Here is a 20,593-nt window from a genome sequence, read left to right as displayed (position 1 = left end):
AGAGTGTCCAGCTGTGTGATCAAGACTGAGTCACTCTATTCTTTCAGGCAGTATGATAAGGAGTCAGGGTGTATGTCTTGTAGATTGGGTTATATAGATAACAGAGCCAAAACATATACAAATGGCCTATTATTCAAAAACTAAAACTATTAAAAATAGAAACCTTTAAACCTGACTCCGGGTTGTACAGCCCCACTAAAAGTGTTGATTTTTACATGTTATTGTCCCTTTAAATATGAATATCATCCCATGAGAGCATGAATATCATACCAACGCTGTGCGGCAGTTCTGGGTGATCTGCACCTTTTTGTATATTTTTACAGACAGCTGCGCAGATGTTCCGGCCCGCGGCTAGCTACATTTTTTTAAATTCTGGATAGATTGTATCTGTCATTCGTTCAAAAACAAACATGAAAAAGAGGGGATCACAAATAAAAACTCTTTGCGGAGCACACATCCCTTATAAGAATTCCCTTTGGGGACCGAGTCTTACATTTTGCAAAAAGCAAGGTTAAAATGGATGTCATTTATAGAATAAAAAAAATGTCTGGTTGTTAAAATCCCCGGCTATGATTATTATTCTGGGAAAAAGGATCTTGTCGAAAATAATTAGCAGTTTGCTTTGAAAAACCCCCCCCCCAGATATTTAGCATCAGTTTTGGCAGCAAGTGGGGACCCTTAGACCTTAAATGAGTTTTAAAGTCACTTACAGATGAAAATACATCATTTTTATCCAATTATCAAGAAGGTGGTTGGTAAAAGGCCTAATTACACACATTTATCAGAGCGTATTCAACAAATCAAAAACCACTCTTTATATGAGAAAACACAAAGAATGTGTTTTATTAACACAATTTCATTTCTAAACACATTTCTAATGATCATCATTAAAATTGTAAGGGCTACGGAGCATTGTGATACCAGGAAATCATTCTGAATGCCTAGAAAAGAGAGACCGGAAATAGAAGAAATCAGGCTTTTGGGACTAAAAGAGGGACTGTGCTTCTTAAAAAGGGACACTTGGGATGCACGTAGTATGGCTTGGAGTGACATGGTGACACTTGTCATCTGGTGTTTATTATTACATTCTGTATCTGAATCAACAGAAGGCTGGAGGATTGGTGCAGATACATTTGATAACCTTTGACACTCAGGATGTTGCGTACATGTTATTAGATGCGTGTTATAGATGCATATTATAGATGTGTGTTATGTTATAGATGCGTGTTATAGATGCGTGTTATGGATGTGTGTTGTAGATGCGTGTTATAGATGCGTGTTATGGATGCATGTTATAGCTGCGTGTTCTTGCGACCCCCCTGCATTTCTTTAGTGAACTCCTTTGCGTATCATGTCGGGCATGTTTATAATATTTACTCATTATACATCATGGAGTTGGTTTAATTCACTTAGATCGTTGGTTTACAGAAAATCTGAATTTTTGGTCTCGTTTGCACAGCTTGAGTCCGTAGATTCACTTTCCAAGCACAGCAGCTCGGCAGTCGATGTCACAACTTGCTTCTCGCAAATCAAACAGTTCTGGGCACAGCTCGCTTGGCCCGACTCCGCCGAGGCCTTCGTGTTTTTAAGTCAACTTTCTGATGTAAGTAGGAGAACCCGAGCAGATGGGAAAAAATAAAGCGATAGAAAATAATTTATTCTCTAGTACCAGATCTATGATTGAGAACACTTTTTTAGTAGGCCCAGGACATGAAGGGGCAGAGCAGCAGTAACTTGGCCAACACTTTAATCAGGGGCATCAAACTTTCAAGCCCTAAGACCCACAAAATGTCCATAATATAGAGTGGCTTGATAGATGGGGATAAATATGAGTCAGAGTCGACCCTAAAGCTGGACTGGAAAAAGCCCCTTTTCCCATTCTCGCTGGGTTCTTACAGAAGAACCTGTGGGTCCTCGTAGCTCGTATGTAGGAGAAATGGGCCAAGGTCTAGCCTCTGCCGTTCTATGTTTGGCTTTCCCAGCTTCACCGTATATCCTTGACTGAACACAAGGACCACTTCAAAAGGGTCTGCTCTAAAACTGGGACATCAAAAATCCTTACTAATGTGTTGTCCTCAAGGCCTAGAGGTCAACATCCATGGTTTTCAGGAAACAGCAAGGGTAAGAAGTCAAAAACATAGTAAATTTGGGTGGTTGTGAACAGGGCTATACACTTCTACCCCTCCCAGAGTATCTTTATCCGGAGATCTATCAAGAATCATTACTAGATTTCAGAATCCAGGCGAGTCGGTAGCGACTTTCCTCGGTCTTTGTTTTTTATAAAAATTAACAGATATTTTAGGGTTTTCTCTAAAACATACTGAAGCGCATCCAGCACCTATCCTGAATTTCAGAAAAATAGTCTTTATTTTCATTTAATGGGATGTATTTACTTCATAGGATATGTGTAAAGCGGCTATATGTTATTCAGAAGCAATTAAGCGCAAAGTTGACAAAAGTCATCAATCAGCTGGACAAGCTGCGATCACAGAACAGGTAAAATAAAATAGACATTCATTTTCCAATAAGTATACAGCCATCGATATCCGGTGCTTAGAAAATAAACTGAAAACGTTCATGTCAAACGCACACAGTGCCAAGAGGGGTGAAGATCCTTTAATTTTGTCGTCTCTCTCATCAGCTCTGCATAATCCTCAATAACATCGAGCACGTTCGTAAGTTTATGGCTAACGTTTTGAGAGATCTGGACTGGAAATCCACAGAGACATCGGCAGAACATCAAGGTGGGACGGAAGGGAAACAGCAAGTGCAGAAGGCCTTGAGCACGCAGATTCAAAACATTGACATAGACATGCAACGAGAGGCAAAGAACATGATTTCTCATTTAACTGAGAAGGTATAATCAAAGGTTCTGTAGTGGTGCGTTGGGGACGTCATGTTTGTGACCACTGCCTTACTTATACGGCATGTAGATTTTGTAGAGATGTTTTTATCAGATATATTATAAGAGTGAAATGACCTTTACAAACAGGTACATGGGTTGGTACGTTTTAACCAGCCAGTACAACTGCCCACCTTGGGTAACATCTGTCTTGTCTATGCAGATGATCGGGGATATAAAGAAATATATACAGCACATAAGCCTGTCTCCAGACTCCATACAGAATGATGAGGTGGGTACTTTGAATTGGGCATCCAGGGGGGGGCTAACCCGTAGACACAAGCTTCAAGTCTTCTTCCCATAAAACCTTTGCTTCAAGAGTTAGGTCTTCACTATAATAAGTTAGCAGCGAGTGTCACCGAACCAGAATTCTTCTGTAAAGTCATCAACACTTATTGCATTGACCACAGGAGTGTTTTTAGTCGAACATGAGGTGTACATGAGGAATCCTCAATGAGTACTGATTAGGGTTCTTCTCCCAGCCTGCCACTACTATAGTATTATATATTTATATATATATATATATATATATATATATATATATATATATATATATATATATATATATATATATATATATATATATATATATATATATATATATATATATATATATATATATTGATTTGTAAAGTACGTTTAAGGCCTTTTGGACAGAGAAATAAGACACTATTATTTCCATGACTATGATTGTGTTCCCTGTGGGGGAACATGTAGTCTGATAAAAGAGAAGACGATAGCAATGTATGCGAAATCTGAAACAATAAACATGATATTTTTACTATTCAGCGTATTGGTCCACCTAGAACTGTAGGCTATTCTTAGAAGAGACTTCTCTCTTGTTTACAGAGAACTCAAGAGAAATACTGATAATTGACGGATAATTCATTTGGTTTTACAGCTCGTCCATTTAAACATCTGTAATGTATCTGTCATTTTAATCTCTAACATATGGCGTGTAATTTGTTTTAGGCCGTGTCTCCTCTAATGAAATATCTCGATGACAAATTAATTATTTTAAGTGAAACCTTGGTCAAGGAAAACCTCTACAGGTAAGACGAGAGCTTTATTTGCAAGGATCAATTCCACCAAGTAAAACATCGTAAATCTTAATTGTATGTCCACAGGGCATGGTCATGATAATATGCAGTTATGGAAATGTTACCATCATGGATCTCCATGTACAGATGGTCTGTGAGTTGGGATAACTGCATTGTAACGCTATCTCTCCCCAGGGTCCTGGAAGCTCTGTGGTGGCTTCTGTTGAAATTCATTATTGATGCTGTGGATTCCAACAGGGGAGTGTCTGTGGAATTCTACGGAAGGTTTTATTATACACTCGAGGTAAAGGGTTATACGTCACAAGTGCTCGATTTCATCTACTGTACAGACCATAAAGCAACGGAAAGCTAATGCCTGTGTTGGAAAATGTTACTGTGTGTAATGTGTGTGATTGCTTCCCAAAAAGGTGTGACAGCTAAAAGCGCACCCACAGTCTGTCCCACCGTTCTACTTTTACCCGAGCAGAGGTGATTTCTGCAGATGGAGGTCTCTAAACTAGCGGTAAATCTTAATGCAGGTTGTAGACGTAACGTAGAAAAGCACATTCAGGGCTGGCATTAGGTGCCCTGTGAGAGTTCCAGCTGGACAGGGGATTCCTACACCCATCAGCCCTTGGCAGCCCCTTGGCTTGTGTAGCCCACCACTCTGTGTTGAAGCTGTGACATATTAACCCTTTAGTAGCCTGTCCTGAGGATTTTATTTAGTGACTTGCCAGATGTGTAGCCCAAGTGCCACTGATACCTGTCCTTGTGACTTGTCATTAACTTAAAGATACACTGTGCCAGCTCAGCACACCTTCCATAGACGTCGTTAAAATGCGCTGCGTGCATTGGGATATGACATCATATCCCAGCACTGTTTTTTTAAAGGCACACACCGCCTTTTATGGTACAGAGATGCTGACCACAGAGGGTAAGGCGGCTGTGGATGCTGCTCTAGGTCGGACCTAGGACCTAGGGCAGCTCCAAAGGTCCCTGCCTGAGACCCTGGGATTGGGGCCAAAAACCCTGAGACTCAGACTCAGAACCTGAGAGTTCCCAGGCATGGTGGCTACCTTCCAACGCCCTCAAAAAAAAACTCCATTGATTGGCCTTTTCTATGAAGGGTTACAGCTTCTGCAGACATTTCCCAAAGCTCTTTTTAATTCTATAAAATTGATTCTTAGTGCTTGGGAGAGGTTAGTTACCCAAACCAAGGTCCGATTAATCTCCATTGTTTGCTCATCTGTCCGTATGACCGCGGGGACTCTGAAACTGTAAACAGACAATGAATCCAAATAGCTGTGTGTGTTTGAGGCCGCTGGGCCGCCAGCCTCCCTCTAATTGTTACTCCCAAACAACCATTCAGCAGCAAAACAGATCATACATCCTAATTAAAATGTTTGAAAATGGGTTCCAAATGCATTTTTTTCCCAAACCAACTGGAGCATTAAGGTCACTGACTATTTTTAAAACAATTCAGCAATTCAGCTCTGTGGCTCTGTTGGCCAGCGGCCCACCTGGCATTTGCAAAGTATGCCAGATGCCCCCCCCCCATATTACAAATGCTTCAGAGCTCACCTAGGGGCCCCTGGTGGTCTTAATCCAGCACTGACAAATCAGAACCTCTGATGTTTTTTTGGTTAAATATTTTTTGGCTGGTGTGGACTGATTTATATAGTAAAAAAAATGCACAAATCTGTCAGCTGCCTATGGTCCCTCACCCCCTTCCCTAATGTCACTCACCAGATGCTTAGAATGTAATACAGTCTGAACCCAGTGTGGCTTGGCACACATATGACATGTCTTTAAATATCTTTTTTTTGGTGGCTGGATGCCCATGTCTGCTTCTGAAATCTAAAAGTGACGGAAAATAATTGTCTTGACGTTCACAACTAATGGGTTTTCTGCCTTTTGCAGGCTCTTGTGGACTTTTTCCACGCGGAAGGACAAGGGTTACCGATGGACACCTTGCGGAACGGAGATTACAGGGTAATTGAGTTTAATTCTCATCTTTAAAACCTCTCTAGGGTTCTCAACAACTGCAAAGATTGTCATATTTACTAAAACCTAAATAGTCTATTGAAGCGGAGGAGGAATCAGCGCCTTGTACGTTACAAATTACCAAGACTTCACTGTTTCGTACATTATACAGGGCCAGTCTGGCTCTTCCTTCAGCAGAGGCTCGCTGGGGTTGGCAAATTAAAAAGTCAAGGAGTTGAAACCCCAACACTCCTCATTGTTGTGTGACGGAACGTGTGCTTTGTCTTTCAGTTTTTAGAAGAAGAGCTCCGTTTAAATAAATGCTCAACAAGCGAACTGATTGAAAAATATTACCTGGACAATATCAAGGAGCAGGTGGGTAAGGTGCAGAAGCTGCGTGTTTTGGTAGAGGAGATGTCGATGGTTCTTTTATAATGTTTTATGTGCTATTTTTCAGAGATCAACCGAGCAGAGTAAATATGGGAGAATAAGTGTTAAGTGCTATTATGAAACTTCGGAGCAGAAGCTGTATGTGGAAGTCTTACACGCAGCTGACCTTATTGCACTCGACGCCAATGGTAAGAGTTCAAATAAGCCGAAAGTCCACTCTGGACTGGTGCTTGTCTGTATCAGCATCAATCATTGTATTAAAAATTGTGTTTCTGACCAATAAAGAAATTTAAAAATAAAGAAATTAAAAAAAATGAGGTGACCAATCACAGACTAAATTGAATTTCCACCTCTGCTCCAAAAGTTGATCGTTGAGTTGAATACCCTCCCTGCCGGAGGCTACATAGCCGGGGAAAGCTTTCATACGCTCTTGGATTCTTTGTTCTTTATCTGGAACACTTCACCCTCAGTTAGGGCACCTATCTTAGTCTTCGTGTTATGACAAGTGCAGTAATATTAAGCAATAAAAGAGAAAATCTTCTGAAAGGGATGTCCACAGAGAAGCAATTTTGGCCAAGTGGTATTATGCCCATCAGAATCTCTTTCGTAGCGTGGTGTTCTTGAATCACAAGATCAGGTCTTTAACATGTTGACAAAGATTGACACAGAAAAGGATGCCCTTGGGGGTTACCTTGATTTCCAGCCCAGAAGAACCATATTTTTTTCTTTACACTCTTCCACTTGGCCATGTGCTGGTTCATCAGTGCCATAGCTTGAGCAATAAAGTACTACCCCTGAGAACCACAAATGATCAGTCTTGGCCAATGGGGAACGTCAATATGTAAAAATCAGATAAAAGCAGCAAAATTGGAGACAGAAAGACTCATTGCCAAAGAGAGTAAAACAAACCCCAAAATGTTCTTTAACTAGATAAATAGTAAAAAGGTTAACAATGAAAGCGTTGGCCCCTTAAAAAGTAATGAGGGAGAAGTTATAGACGGGGATCAGGAAAAAGCTAATCTATTAAATATATTCTTCTCTGCTGTATTCACAGAGGAAAATGAAATGCCAGGTAATATACAGCAGGATGAGATAAATGCCCCAGTACATGTCGCCTGTCTAACGCAGGAAGAAGTGCAGTGCCGCCTAAAAAAAATCAAAATAGACAAATCACCAGATGGCATTCACCCCCGCGTTCTAAGGGAGTTAAGTAATGTAATAGACAGACCCCTATTTCTAATATTCAAGGACTCTATAGTGACAGGGTCTGTTCCCCAGGACTGGCGCATAGCAAATGTTGTGCCAATATTCAAAAAGGGGACAAAAAGTGACCCGGGGAATTATAGGCCTGTTAGTTTAACTTCTGTTGTGTGTAAACTGTTTGAGGGTTTCCTAAGAGATGCTATTTTGGAGAATCTCAATGAAAATAAGTGTATGACTCCATATCAGCATGGGTTTACAAGGGATCGGTCCTGTCAAACTAACCTGATCAGCTTTTATGAGGAGGTGAGCTCAAGACTGGATCGGGGTGAATCGCTGGATGTCGTATATCTTGATTTTTCCAAAGCATTTGATACGGTGCCACATAAAAGGCTGGTACATAAAATGAGAATGCTTGGGCTGGGGGAGAATGTGTGTATGTGGGTAAGTAACTGGCTCAGTGATAGGAAACAGAGGGTGGTTATTAATGGTACATACTCTGAGTGGGTGACTGTTGCTAGTGGGGTACCACAGGGGTCAGTTTTGGGTCCTATTCTTTTTAATATATTTATTAATGACCTTGTAGAGGGATTGCATAGTAAAGTATCAATCTTTGCAGACGATACTAAGCTCTGTAACGTGGTTAACACAATAGAGGACAGCGCACGATTACAAATGGATCTGCATAGGTTGGAGGCTTGGGCTGGGATGTGGCAGATGAGGTTCAACACAGATAAATGTAAGGTTATGCACATGGGGAAGAAAAATCCAGGCTGGGAATATGTATTAAATGGGAAAACACTGGGGACGACTGACATGGAAAAGGACTTAGGAGTTTTAGTTAACAGTAAATTTACCTGTAGCGACCAGTGTCAGGCAGCTGCTGCTAAGGCAAATAAAATCATGGGGTGCATCAAAAGGGGCATAGATGCCCACGACAAGGAAATAATTCTACCCCTGTACAAGTCACTAGTCAGACCACACATGGAATACTGTGTACAGTACTGGGCACCAGTGTACAAGAAAGATATAGTGGAGCTGGAGAGGGTTCAAAGACGGGCAACCAGAGTAATAAGGGGAATGGGAGGACTACAGTACCCAGAAAGATTATCAGAATTGGGGTTATTTAGTTTGGAAAAAAGACGGCTTAGGGGGGACTTAATAACTATGTATAAATATATAAGGGGACAGTACAGAGATCACTCCCAGGACCTATTTATACCCAGGACTGTATCTATAACAAGGGGACATCCTCTACGGCTGGAGGAAAGAAGGTTTCTACACCAGCACAGACGGGGGTTCTTTACAGTAAGAGCGGTGAGATTATGGAACTCTCTGCCAGAGGAAGTGGTGATGGTAAACTCAATAAAAGAGTTCAAAAGGAGCCTGGACGTGTTTCTTGAAAGCAATAATATTACAAGTTATGGATATTAGATTAATAGGGACAGAACGTTGATCCAGGGATTTATTCTGATTGCCATATTTGGAGTCGGGAAGGAATTTTCCCCCTGGTATGGGGCAATTGGCATCTGCTTCATAAGGGTTTTTTGCCTTCCTCTGGATCAACACAGTAGGGACACAATATGTATATAGGTTGAACTTGATGGACTTTGGTCTTTTTTCAACCTTATGAACTATGTTACTATGTTACTAATGCATTTGAACCGAAAAATTCCAACTCCTTATAAGAAAGTGTTGGTGTTTCTTCTGTCAATTAACATTACAATTTCTCTAGGTCTAAGCGATCCATTTGTCATCATTGAGCTCTGTCCCCACCACATTTTTCCACTGGTGAAAGGTCAACGGACGCAAGTCAAGGCAAAAACTCTGCATCCAGTCTACGACGAACTGTTCTATTTGTAAGTACATACATACAACATATAATATATTAAAGATAACCTGGATTAATATTCCCCAGGTTCCTGAGGAGCATTTAACTCAGATCGCTTCTCAGAAATATTTGCTTCATATAACAATTTTATAATTTGTGTTTTTATTCCAGTTTTGAATGTAAAATTGGGCTGTAGACTTGCATCCAAAACGTTTTGCAGCGGTTTAAGAAAATCTCTTTGTATAAAAGCAAAGTTACTACCCCCGTGCCCAAAACAATGATTTGTATTATGCCGCTGTGCACTGAGCTGTCACAATAGATGCTCATTAACAAGATGTAGGAACTGCGTTGTATACCGAGGAAGGTAGGATCCCCTTTGTATTATTTCTGAAGGCATTTAGAGGAGAGACAGCAAGTATTCACAGACTCCGCAACTTGAGTATTGCAGAGTACATGGTCTGTGATGCCCGGCCATTACCTGGTATTTAATGCACTCCTAAGCAGTAAAAAAGACAGAACAGATGGGTCAGTGCTGAAGATTTCCAGATCTGTAGATGTTACTGTTATCGTCCCTACGCAGAATACTATACTGAGCAAATAAACTGAACATTCTAATCCGATAGTCCATTAAAGCGCGCTCGATGCGGATCTATATACCTACTGATCACCCCACGCGGAGCTTCGTATATTAATGTCCAATTATCACGCCAAAATGGCGACATGAACACTCGAAACTGGAGATAACCAACAGGGTCCAAGCACTTCATCCAAAGAGATGGAGAGCTCCCTGTTGCGCACACTCAGCGTAGGTGTAGGAATGCCGCACAAGTCACCGCTGTTGTGGGTAAATCTGAATTAACGTGCGTCATTCCGTCACAGCTCAGTATCTTCTGAACAATGCAGAAGAAAATCCGCATGTATCCTCTTCACGGTTATGGATCACGACTGGCTGTCCACAAACGATTTTGCCGGTGAGGCTGTCCTGCCTATGAATGTCATATACGGACTTAATAGACCTCATATCACTGGAGGGGTGAAAAACGTCCAGCCAATCGTATTGAAGCTTACAAGACCGAAAGCCAATGGTAAACAATTTATTTAGAACATTATTTGCAATTTGTAAAGCACACATGAATCTTAGGCAGACCCGCTAAGACACTTAAAGGGAGATCATACCAACTTAACAACAGGGGAGAGATAACTTAACGGGGAGGAATAATCATGCAGATCCTGGGAACGGGAAGTTAAGATCACTGCTTCCATTGTGTAGACATACATATATATTATTTTAACCTGTAAATAAGGTCACATTTTATGATCAGTAATATTTGTTCTCTTTAGTCAAGTCCATTCTGAAAATGCTTGATGGCCGAATGGACAAGGAAGCGCAAGACTTTGTAAAGAAACTTAGAGAAATGGAGAAATACATGGAGGACGACTGAACCACTATTTACAACGTGAAACAAAAGAGAAAGGAAGTTTAACCCGTTGGCTGCCAGAGGGGACAGCACACTGTTGTGCTGTAGTGTCACGGGTCATTCCAAGCGAGAGACTGAGTTTAGTAACTTCGTAAAAGGGGTGGAGGGGGGACAATGTTTCGTTTGATATGAGTTTCCATATATCTATTGTTAAGTTTATGGTCTGTATATGAAAACCAATGTTTTAAATATTAAGTGTTAATTGAATATTGTTCTAAGCGGTGTATGACGAAAACACCCATTTCACCCAGTAAGAGCCTTTTAATTGTAAATCTATTCTGAGGGAATTCTAGAATGCATTAACATCCAGGCGTTCTCTACAACTTGTCAATACAGAGAGATGCTGCGATACAACAAACAAAAATGTTTTAGCGCCATCTGTTGGAGTATTTGGGAAAAACAACAGTATTTTGACCGAAGCTGGGGTACAGCACTCCTCCAACTGATGTTATAACTCCCAGCATGCCTAGCCAGCCGAAGGCTGTTGCATACCCCCCCAATAAAGAAAATCCTTAACCCCCTACTTATAGAGACACGATAGGATCAGATCAAAAAGTAGAAAAGCCACGGAAATCTGATACCCTGTATAATAAAGAGCATCTCCATAATACAGCACGCATTCCGCCTTACCCCAGGGCCGTTGATACTTGGGACACCATGTATCCATCCGGTGGCAAGCTTATAAAAAGCTCTGCTTAAAGCAGGTGTTCGGTTTGCTGTATGGCAAATAACAGTAATGTTTTCAAATAATCCCGTAAGGATTTACTATCTGAGACACATCTGGGAACGGACTAATCACAGGGTAATGATGCATTCCAGAGGGGAATATCCCTAGAATAGAGTCCTGTTTGTTACTTTATGTTTGCATAACGCTGAGAAGATACAGTGGCTTGTATAGTTTTGTGTGTTTCTAAATTGAGATGTAAGGTTTTGTTTACTATGAATGAACTTTTAAAAGTACCTTTTTGTAGTGTTCATTGGAGCTTATGTGGCAGACCAAAATGACCTTTTCACATATATATTTACATGTTCAGAGTTGTGATGTAACTTGGTATGCTCGTGAAAAGAGGGAAGTGAACTTTATGTGGATTGGTTCTTAAATATACCCAAAAATTTGGTATTTTGTGTAGGAAACAAGATAAAATTTGTTTCATGTCTCCCAACTCATTGCTGGGGCATAGGGGCAGTGCCTTTATCTTCTGGGCAAGGGGAGTGGCTTTAAGTCCCACCCACTCAGTTCTGGCCACTCACAGCAGTTCCACTTGTTCTCTACCCTCCCAATGCCCTCCGTGTCCCGTCTCTCCCCCGTCTGGTCCTGGTTTCCATATGAAGAAGTAGAGGGAGAGACCCCGTTACATACCTCCAGTCACCAGGACTGGACCTAATCAAGAGAGCGTCGGCACCGTCTATATGTCGTGTTATCACGTATTCAAACCAACCACCTATTTTTTACATACCTGCGATAAAAGATTTTCACGGCCAATTCTGTATATCCCAGCAAGAAGCGGATATTTATAAACTGCCTAAAACTGTCACAAAAGAAACAATAAATATAAGTTTCAGACCAAAACGCGTCCAAAATGCCCAATGGATTTCATGACAAACACGTTGAGATGTTATTAGAAGTAAACACAAATTATATGCGGTTTCTGTGCTCTCTGTAGGATAAAACATAGTAATTTTATCTGTCCGACATAACAAAAACCAGGTAGTGCAGATGCCAAAAAAAAACTATATATATTGGTGAAAGTGGGTAGAAATAGACCCCCCCCCCGCAAAAAAAAATTCTCATGTAGCAAGTACTCAAAGCGTGAACCAATCATTTCATGGGACGGAATGCTCTGCACGTCGCTTGTAATCTGTGCCTGGAACTGAACCTTTCTGGCTGGAGACCCAGGGCCACGCTCACGCTGAATTTGATCTCTAAAATCAAAGTGTTGCTTCATTTCATATTTCTAGGTATATTTTTATATCAGTCTTGATGTAATTTGATTGTAGAAACTGTCTGAAAGAACAGAGTATTGCGAAGTAAAGTACATTTTACCTGTTTGATGAAAATGTTTTATATTTGTATTTTGCATTTAATAAAATGTGAAAGAGCCCAATTCCGTCTTTTCCTTAATGCGCCAAATATTTTAGCAGCCTGTCCATTCTTCCTCTGTCATTGAGCTTGAGGCTCAGATAGTGTTAATTAAATATTATAATTAAATTTCTTCCGCTGCAACACTTTTACATTGGGTTTGCATTCTCAAGTTCACAGTTATGCATCTTGAACTGCTGTTTACGTATTATTTTGGAAACGTGCTGCCATCTTGGGACTTTTATCTCCCAAACACCTTTTTGCAAGCAGCAGATATCAGTCGCGTCCAGGGTTCAATCTTGGGTTTGACGTCATAAAGGGATTTCAGCTTCCTTCGATGCCACAAACGGCTGCCGTCCCAAACCTTACTACAAATTAATACAATGCAGTACAAAAAGTAATGTGCAAAGAAGGAAAACCCCTGGTTATATACAGAAATCCCCAATATAAATGGATAATGGTGACCTTCTTTTAATAACATTTACAAACCAATCTCCTTTAAAAAATATTGACAGTGTGTTTATTCCATACGGATAACGGAAAGCATTTTCTATACAGTGTCCATTATTTGTAGGCAATACCCTGATATTGTTGTCTTACTTTCTAGTCTCTAAGTCTCTTTTTGACACCTTTCCATACAACAGGTTTAGATGCTGCTGCCACCTCCTCCTCCTCCTCCTCCTCTTCGTCACTTTCCTCTTTGGATGACCTTTCTTGTACCTCTTCATCTGTGTCTTCATCACTATGATCTTCTTCATCGTCATCATCATCGTCGTCGTCCTTCTCATCATGACTCATCCTGTTGAAGGAAAGCCTGCATTAATTCTACACAAACATAAGTAATTTGCGGCTCTCTTAAAAAAGAACGAAGGGGGATATAAACGCCAAGTGTTTTTCTACTGGCCATGTTTGTTTTTTTATGCTTTTTTGGGCATGTAAAAATTACTAACTTGAGAATTTAAAATGACAAAATGTTCTTAACAGCGTTTGAGATATTAACAAGCAAAGGAGACATTTGATGAAGCAGCGCACTTCCGTCAACGGAACGCATATGATATTTAGTGAAATTCCTCTGATAGTTACCCCTTTGAGGTGATGGCTCTGTTGGGGTTAGAAAATTCTCTTCCGGATTCAACATCAAAGGGATCTAAAATACGCAGAAGTACAAATAAACAGAGTCATTTAGAAAAATCCCATTTCTCCAATTAACTAAGTAAACAATTACGTAATAAGCATTTTGAAAACCTAGCTTGTCTACCACCTTTCGTACTTTAAATACCAATTAAGCCTGGCAGCTGAAAATCAGACAGGAAACAGTAAGTTCCACTTACCGAGAGCTTCTTTTCCCTGCCGATCCCTGGTGACATTTAGATAGATAGACTCCTCCTCCGTGCCTGAGATAGGGCAGGACTCCAAAACACTTAAAAGCCCCTCCCCACCTGCTATCCTCAGTAAATACCAAAGACCACACAGGGAAAACCAACCATGATGCAAAAAATACCAGGGATCGGCAGGGAAAAGAAGCTCTCGGTAAGTAGAACTTACCGTTTCCCTGCCATCCCTGGTGACACTTAGCCTCTTCTTCAGGAGACCGTGGAGATGGAAAAAAGGTGGGCAAAACGATCTCTTGGTTTCTGTGAAATGCCGACTGAACCTTAGGAGAGAATTCTGGAGGCAGAGATAAGACAACCTTCTCCGGAAAGAAACGCAGAAAAGGATCCTGCATAGACTGGGCCTGGAGCTCGCTGATACGCAGTCTTCAATGATAGTAGATGAAACGACACTGATTGAAGAGGCTCAAAAGGTGGCAACATGAGTCTACGAAGGACGAGATTAAGGTCCCAAGGAACCATCTTGGTGACTGGCCGAGGACGCATTCGAACGATGGCTTTAGAAAATCTTCTGACGACCGGCAGAGAGAACAGGTCAACTCCCAGCAAGGCACTGAGGGCAGAAATCTGGACCTTGATCGTAGAAGGTTGAAGCCCAAGGTCGAATCCTTCTTGCAAAAAATCCAGAACCGATCCTGGGGAACAGGAGGCCGGTAGAATCCGTCTGGAATCGCACCAACTGCAAAATTTTCTCCAGACCTTAATATATCTGAGGGAGGTAACCCTCTTCCTACTGTGAAGAAGAGTCTCAGTCACTGAGGCAGAAAAACCCAGAGCCTTCAGGATCTTCCGCTCAACCTCCAGGCCGTCAGCTGGAAGACCTCCGGATGAGGGTGAAGAAACTGGCCCTGACGAAGAAGGTCTTTCCAAGCCGGGAGCCTCACAGGGCTGTCGACACTGAGGTTGATTAAGTCCGAATACCATACTCGCCTCGGCCAGTCTGGAGCGATGAGGATAACAGAGGCGCTGTCGTTCTTGATCTTCTGAAGAACCTTGGAAATCAACGAGATGATCGGAAAAACATAAGCAAGATGGAAATTCCAGGCCTGGGCGAAGGCATCTACCTACCGCCAAAGGATGATGCTGAGGATTGAGGGAGAAGAAGGCCGGCACCTGAGCATTGACCCTGGAGGCCATAAGGTCGATTTCGGGTAAACCCCACTGCTGAACAATGAGCCCAAAGGCTGCGGGATGTAGAGCCCACTCGCCGCTCAGAACAGGAGTTCTGCTCAGGAAGTCTGCTTGAGAGTTCAAAGAGCCCTTGAGGTGAACCGCGGTTAGGGAGATAGAACGTGTCTCCGCCCGGAAGGAGATCCTCAGAGCTATACGGAGAAGCTATTGTGCTCGGTTGTCGGAGCGCAATAGAATGTTCTTGTGAAGCAGCCAAGGTTCCCAATGATGCAGAGCTTTTTCCACTGCAAGCAACTCCAGGCAGTTGGAAGGAAGAAGTCAAACAGCTGGAGACCAGAGACCCTGAACGAATCTGTCTAGATACGTAGCTCCCCAACCTCTGGTACTCGTGTCGGTGGTGAGGAGTTCTTTGGCTGACCAGCTCCTTCCTGCTGCTAGGATGTCCCTCCGAAGCCACCATGTGAGGGATGCTCTGACCTGGGACGGGAGAACGACGAGCTTGTCCAAGGCGAATAGACTTCCTTCGGGAAGACGGAGGATAAAGTTCTGCAGAATCCTCATGTGGGCCAAGGCCCAAGGGACTGCGCATCTTGTGGAAGCCATACTGCCTAGTAGAGACATGCACGTTCTTATAGAGCTTCTGGGGGCAGAAAGAACCTTTCGGACCAGAAGACAGTCGTCCAGGTAAGGAACGACCGAAATCCCTTGAAGTCTGAAATGAGCTGCCACCACTGCCAGGAGTTTTGTGAAGACTCTGGGGCCTGCTGATAGGCCAAAACGGGAGGGCCTGGAACTGGAAATGTCTGATACACGAACCCAGAGGAACAGCAATGCGTAGGAACTGCTGATGAGATGGATGAACAGGAGCATGCAGATAGGCATCCTTGAGGTCAATAGAGACCATGAAGTCGTGGAGACATAAGGTGTCTAGAGTGGATCTTATTGTTTCCATCTTTAAACGGGCATACCTGAGGTGACTGTTCAGGAAACGTAAGTCTATGATCAGACGAAAACCTCCTGTTGCTTTGGGAACCAGAAAGACAGGAGAAGACACGGGAACCAGGGCCTGTAGCTTTACAAATTGCTGTATGGTAGACAATAGGCAAGTCTGTTTCGCCCCAATCCCGAGGAAGGTGGGAAATCAAGAAACGTTCCGGAGGTCTGCGAAGAAACTGAAGCCGGTAACCCTGGGATATGATGGTTCTTACCCAGGGGTCCCGAGTGATGGAGAACCAACCGTCTCTGAAAAACCGGAGCCTCCCTCCCACAGGAATGGGGGTGGCGTCATGTGAAGCTCTTGGGGTCCTGGGGCGCTTTGGGGAAGGAGAATCTGTCAAGTCTCCCCCTTCCCTGAGGGAATCTGCCTCGGAAGTCTTTCTGGAGACCCTCATAACAGCGGTATCAACTAGAGGGTTGGCACAAAACTGGTCGAAGTCCTCATCGAAGGGAAATAAACGTCTCACCCACCTGGACAGGTTAACCCTTCTTTCCGGGTGGTGCCATTCTTGTTTAATAATACCTGATAAAGCAGGATGCACAGGAAAAGAGGCTGAATGTTTAGAGAAACTGGCAAAGAAGGGGTCCTTCTTTAGGGAAGCCGTCTCTTCCAGATGCATCGCAGACCTCACAGTGGAGATAAGAGTCTCAATGTCATCTATGGGGAACAATAAAGAACTCTCCTCTCGGATCTCTCCTTCCTCAGAAGAACACTCCTCCATTTCTGGATAATCAAATTCTGAGTCAGATAATAATGGCTGACGCTCCAGGAGCAAGGGATCTTGCACTGCCGGAAGGTGAGGGTAAGCAGAAACAGGAACAGCCTGACGAAAAGCAGAGAAAGTAGACTGCATCTCCTCTTTAAACCAGGCCAAAAATTCTCTTCCACCAGAAGCTTCCGAATCTGCAACTGATTTTAGGAAAGCAGAACAAAGTTTCTTCCTTGAATCCGGAGCACTGCGCATGTTTGGACTTCATAACAGACTTTTTAGGCTTGTCCTCAGCAGAGGGCGGCTCAGGGTTATCCGGAGCCGACATAATAACCTTAGATGCAACAGCACCCTAATAGCATACACAGCAAGCCGACAACGCAATCACCTACTTACCTTACCCTTTAAATATCAAGTAATCAGACTGCAATCAGGCTGTCAGCCGCAACAGTAGCAGATTTTGGCGCCAAAATTTTCAAATCCGGAGTCCTGCCCTATCTCAGGTACGGAGGAGGAGTCTAAGTGTCACCAGGGATGGCAGGGAAAAATTAATACCTCAACGTAAAACGAGAAACTATGAACTCCAGAAATCAGAGGACTTAAAAGGAAAAACAATCAAAATAGAATGCATATAGATAAGAATACTAATCTAATGTTTCTCCTGATGCTGTGTAGTGGGCTGCGCATGCATACATGCACACCTATGAGATGCAGAAATTTTCCATTATATTTGACAGAAATAGCTAAATCATATGATGTTCACATTTACCATGCAAAGTTGGGAAACAGGACACAAGGTTTCTGAATCAAATAGAAATATATTTCTGATATTAATGTATTAAAGAAATAACAGCAGCTGAGCTTTTCTTCTTGTAATGTGAGAATAATCACAGCTACACCTACCAAATTCTTCTGTTTCTTCATCGTGAGCACCGGAGAGGAACGCCGTCTCTACCTTCTTGACGTCCTCCACACTCTGACAATTGCTGTACTTTTCTAGCAGACCTTTATTCAGCTCAAGGAAGACTTTACCCCACTTGAATTTCCGCAGAAGAATAGTGGCTAGTTCTGGAAAACCTTAAGAGTGAGAAAAGAACAAATACATTAAAGATGTAAGTAGCAGCCCTGACCGACTATACTGAACAACAGTTACAAATAAATCCAGCGCACACAAAGAGGGTGACACGTTGCTTAACTTCACTATAACCTTCTCACATGTTTCAATACTCCAATGCACATAAACTCAAATACTAGCTGTGCCTTCATGCAATTATATTACGTTAACAAAGGGACAGAAATGAAGGGACGATTTGCTTTGTTTGCATTACTGCGCATCATTTTTACTTCTATGGGAAATACCGTATTTGCTCGATTATAAGACGAGGTTTTTTCCAGAGCAAATGCTGCCCGGACTAAGCACCGGGGACTCAGGGGACCTGGATCCTCCTGTGTTATGCCCCCCCCCAACTTACCAGTGCTTCTGAGTCCCCGGTGCTTAGTCCGGGCAGCGTGTAGAGCTCTACATGCTAAGAATGCCAATCCCCCTTAGCCAAATGTTTTATACGGCAAAAAAAAGTAAACCCTATTTCACCATTTTTGAATATGGATTTGAATCCTGAATGATTTTTTTTGCCTCACTTATCTTAGACAGTTATCCATACCCACAATGCAGAACGTTGCGGCAAAGGCTTCCACGCAGGACAGCTTGCATGGGCGCCCGTAGTTCACAGGGTTTGCAGCAATCAAGTATGGTAGCAGCCGCGCATGACCCCCTCTCATCTTGGCAAAAGGTGTGTCCTCGAGTTTAGCCCAGGAGCAGTCTATGACCGCCACGCCACTGTCTGCAACAATCTGCCTGAGAAACGGGGAGGAATCAGTGGCGCTGTACATACAATGTAAACCAACCCATAATCCTTACAATCACGCCATCCTCATACTTTCAAAGACTACAACCAAGGTATACCCGTTACCATTAAATCCCGCACAATTTACCTTGTGCTCAGTAAAACAGGTCATTGGTTTCCATGGTGACTGCTCCACTTTGCTCTGCAGAAATACAACTCGATATACAGGAAACACTCAAACTAAACCACTTACTTGTCAACAGGAGAAACATATACGGTTCCCATAGGACTCAGAATAAGACCGTTGAACCTCTGGTTGATGCGAAGGCTTCTGACTAGGTTTTTCCGGATGAGCTTTCTTCCAGTGCACCTCTTTGGGTCACAATGGCCCAAGTCCCACATGGCCAAGGGGCAGGGGAACTTCACCTCACATCCTTCATCCTTTGCACCCCCCTGAACGCTGGCTTGTAAAGTAATAACAATGGGAAACCAGTTAAATCGCTGAGGCTGCATTCACACATACCAAGCAGATCACTTAATACAAACAGGACCATTTCTTCCAAACGAGCCTATAAGTACTATCTGACGTTAGACAAACATGCTGACTTTGCAAATTGCAAATGATAAAAAAAAAAAAAAAAAAGTAAATTTTACGATCTCCCACGGATCTGGAACACCTTTCCACGGTACAATTCTATACACACTTCAAACGTTTGGGATCACTTACATTTTTTTTTTAAAGAAAAGCAAATGTTGTCCATTAAAGTAACATTAAATGGATCAGAAATCCAGCGCAGATGGGGTTAATTTTGTAAATGACTACTGTAGCTGGAAATGACTTATTTTTAATGGAATCTGTTCATAGGCATACAGAGGCCTTTATGACGCCCATCACTCCTGTGTTCCAATGGCCCTTTATCACTCCCATCACTCCTGTGTTCCAACGGCACGTTGTGTTCGCTGATCCAAGTTTACGTTAAAAAGGCTAATAGATCATTAGAAATCCCAAACATTTGAATGGTAGCGTGTATGTGCGTGTAAAATATATATGTATTTAACAACAATTTCAACTCGCCATGAATTTCACTAAACCACGACTGCTTGGGGCTCCTCCAAAGAAGCCGTTCCCTCGCGGACCTTGTCAGCGGCAGGTGAACAGAGGGAAAAAATGAACAAACGAAATGGGAAAACACGGCAGACGTACCATCCAGAGCTTCATGGACCTCATTCACAAAGCTTTCAAGACTTTTGGAGGTTTTCTTAAAGCGGGACTCCTTGTATTTAGTAGGCTTCCCTTCTTTTGGGGGCTTCTTTCTTCCCATGGTTGTCGTTTACTAGGAAAACACAAAGGCAAAAAAGTTGTGAAAAGAAACTAAAAACGTATTTACGCCGGAAAAACAGCATCTCAGAGGGGATATAATAACATTGTATAAATACGAGCGGGGTCTCCGGTGACCCGATCATTAATAGAACCGTACGAAGAACAAGAGGTCGTTCTCTGAGAAGAGACGAGCGAACATTTCATACGCAATAAAGGAAGAGATTCTTTACAGTGAGGGCAGTAAAGCTACGGAATTCACTGCTATCAAATACAATGGATGCCTTCAAAACGCGTTA

General features: G+C 42.4%; 2 protein-coding genes across 2 annotated transcripts in view; one reads left to right on the top strand and one right to left on the bottom strand.

Annotated features, from left to right (window-relative positions):
* Nucleotides 1-10,788, top strand: part of BAIAP3 (BAI1 associated protein 3) — a 52,184-nt gene extending 41,396 nt beyond the window's left edge. The window contains exons 22-33 of the mRNA XM_089497471.1: nt 1,460-1,603; nt 2,401-2,496; nt 2,642-2,857; nt 3,066-3,134; nt 3,875-3,954; nt 4,138-4,246; nt 5,863-5,934; nt 6,217-6,300; nt 6,383-6,503; nt 9,251-9,374; nt 10,226-10,431; nt 10,688-10,788. Coding sequence (XP_089353597.1) covers nt 1,460-1,603; nt 2,401-2,496; nt 2,642-2,857; nt 3,066-3,134; nt 3,875-3,954; nt 4,138-4,246; nt 5,863-5,934; nt 6,217-6,300; nt 6,383-6,503; nt 9,251-9,374; nt 10,226-10,431; nt 10,688-10,788 — 1,422 coding nt within the window. The remainder of the gene's footprint in view (nt 1-1,459; nt 1,604-2,400; nt 2,497-2,641; nt 2,858-3,065; nt 3,135-3,874; nt 3,955-4,137; nt 4,247-5,862; nt 5,935-6,216; nt 6,301-6,382; nt 6,504-9,250; nt 9,375-10,225; nt 10,432-10,687) is intronic.
* Nucleotides 10,789-13,507: 2,719 nt separating this feature from the next.
* On the bottom strand, nt 13,508-20,298 carry TSR3 (TSR3 ribosome maturation factor). Its single transcript, XM_089497470.1, has 6 exons — nt 20,181-20,298; nt 19,230-19,440; nt 18,794-18,987; nt 18,036-18,209; nt 13,988-14,051; nt 13,508-13,703 (listed from the first exon to the last, which is right to left on the bottom strand). Exons 1-6 carry the CDS (start codon nt 20,296-20,298, stop codon nt 13,508-13,510), a joined length of 957 nt encoding a protein of 318 aa, XP_089353596.1.
* Between the last annotated feature and the right edge of the window lie 295 nt (nt 20,299-20,593).

Source organism: Sceloporus occidentalis, unplaced genomic scaffold (genome assembly GCF_023333645.1).
Source record: "Sceloporus occidentalis isolate IW3139 unplaced genomic scaffold, rSceOcc1.0.p SCAF_103, whole genome shotgun sequence".
Lineage (NCBI taxonomy): Eukaryota > Metazoa > Chordata > Lepidosauria > Squamata > Phrynosomatidae > Sceloporus > Sceloporus occidentalis.
Note: the sequence above shows the minus strand (reverse complement) of the source record. Positions and strands in the feature narration are given on the sequence as shown.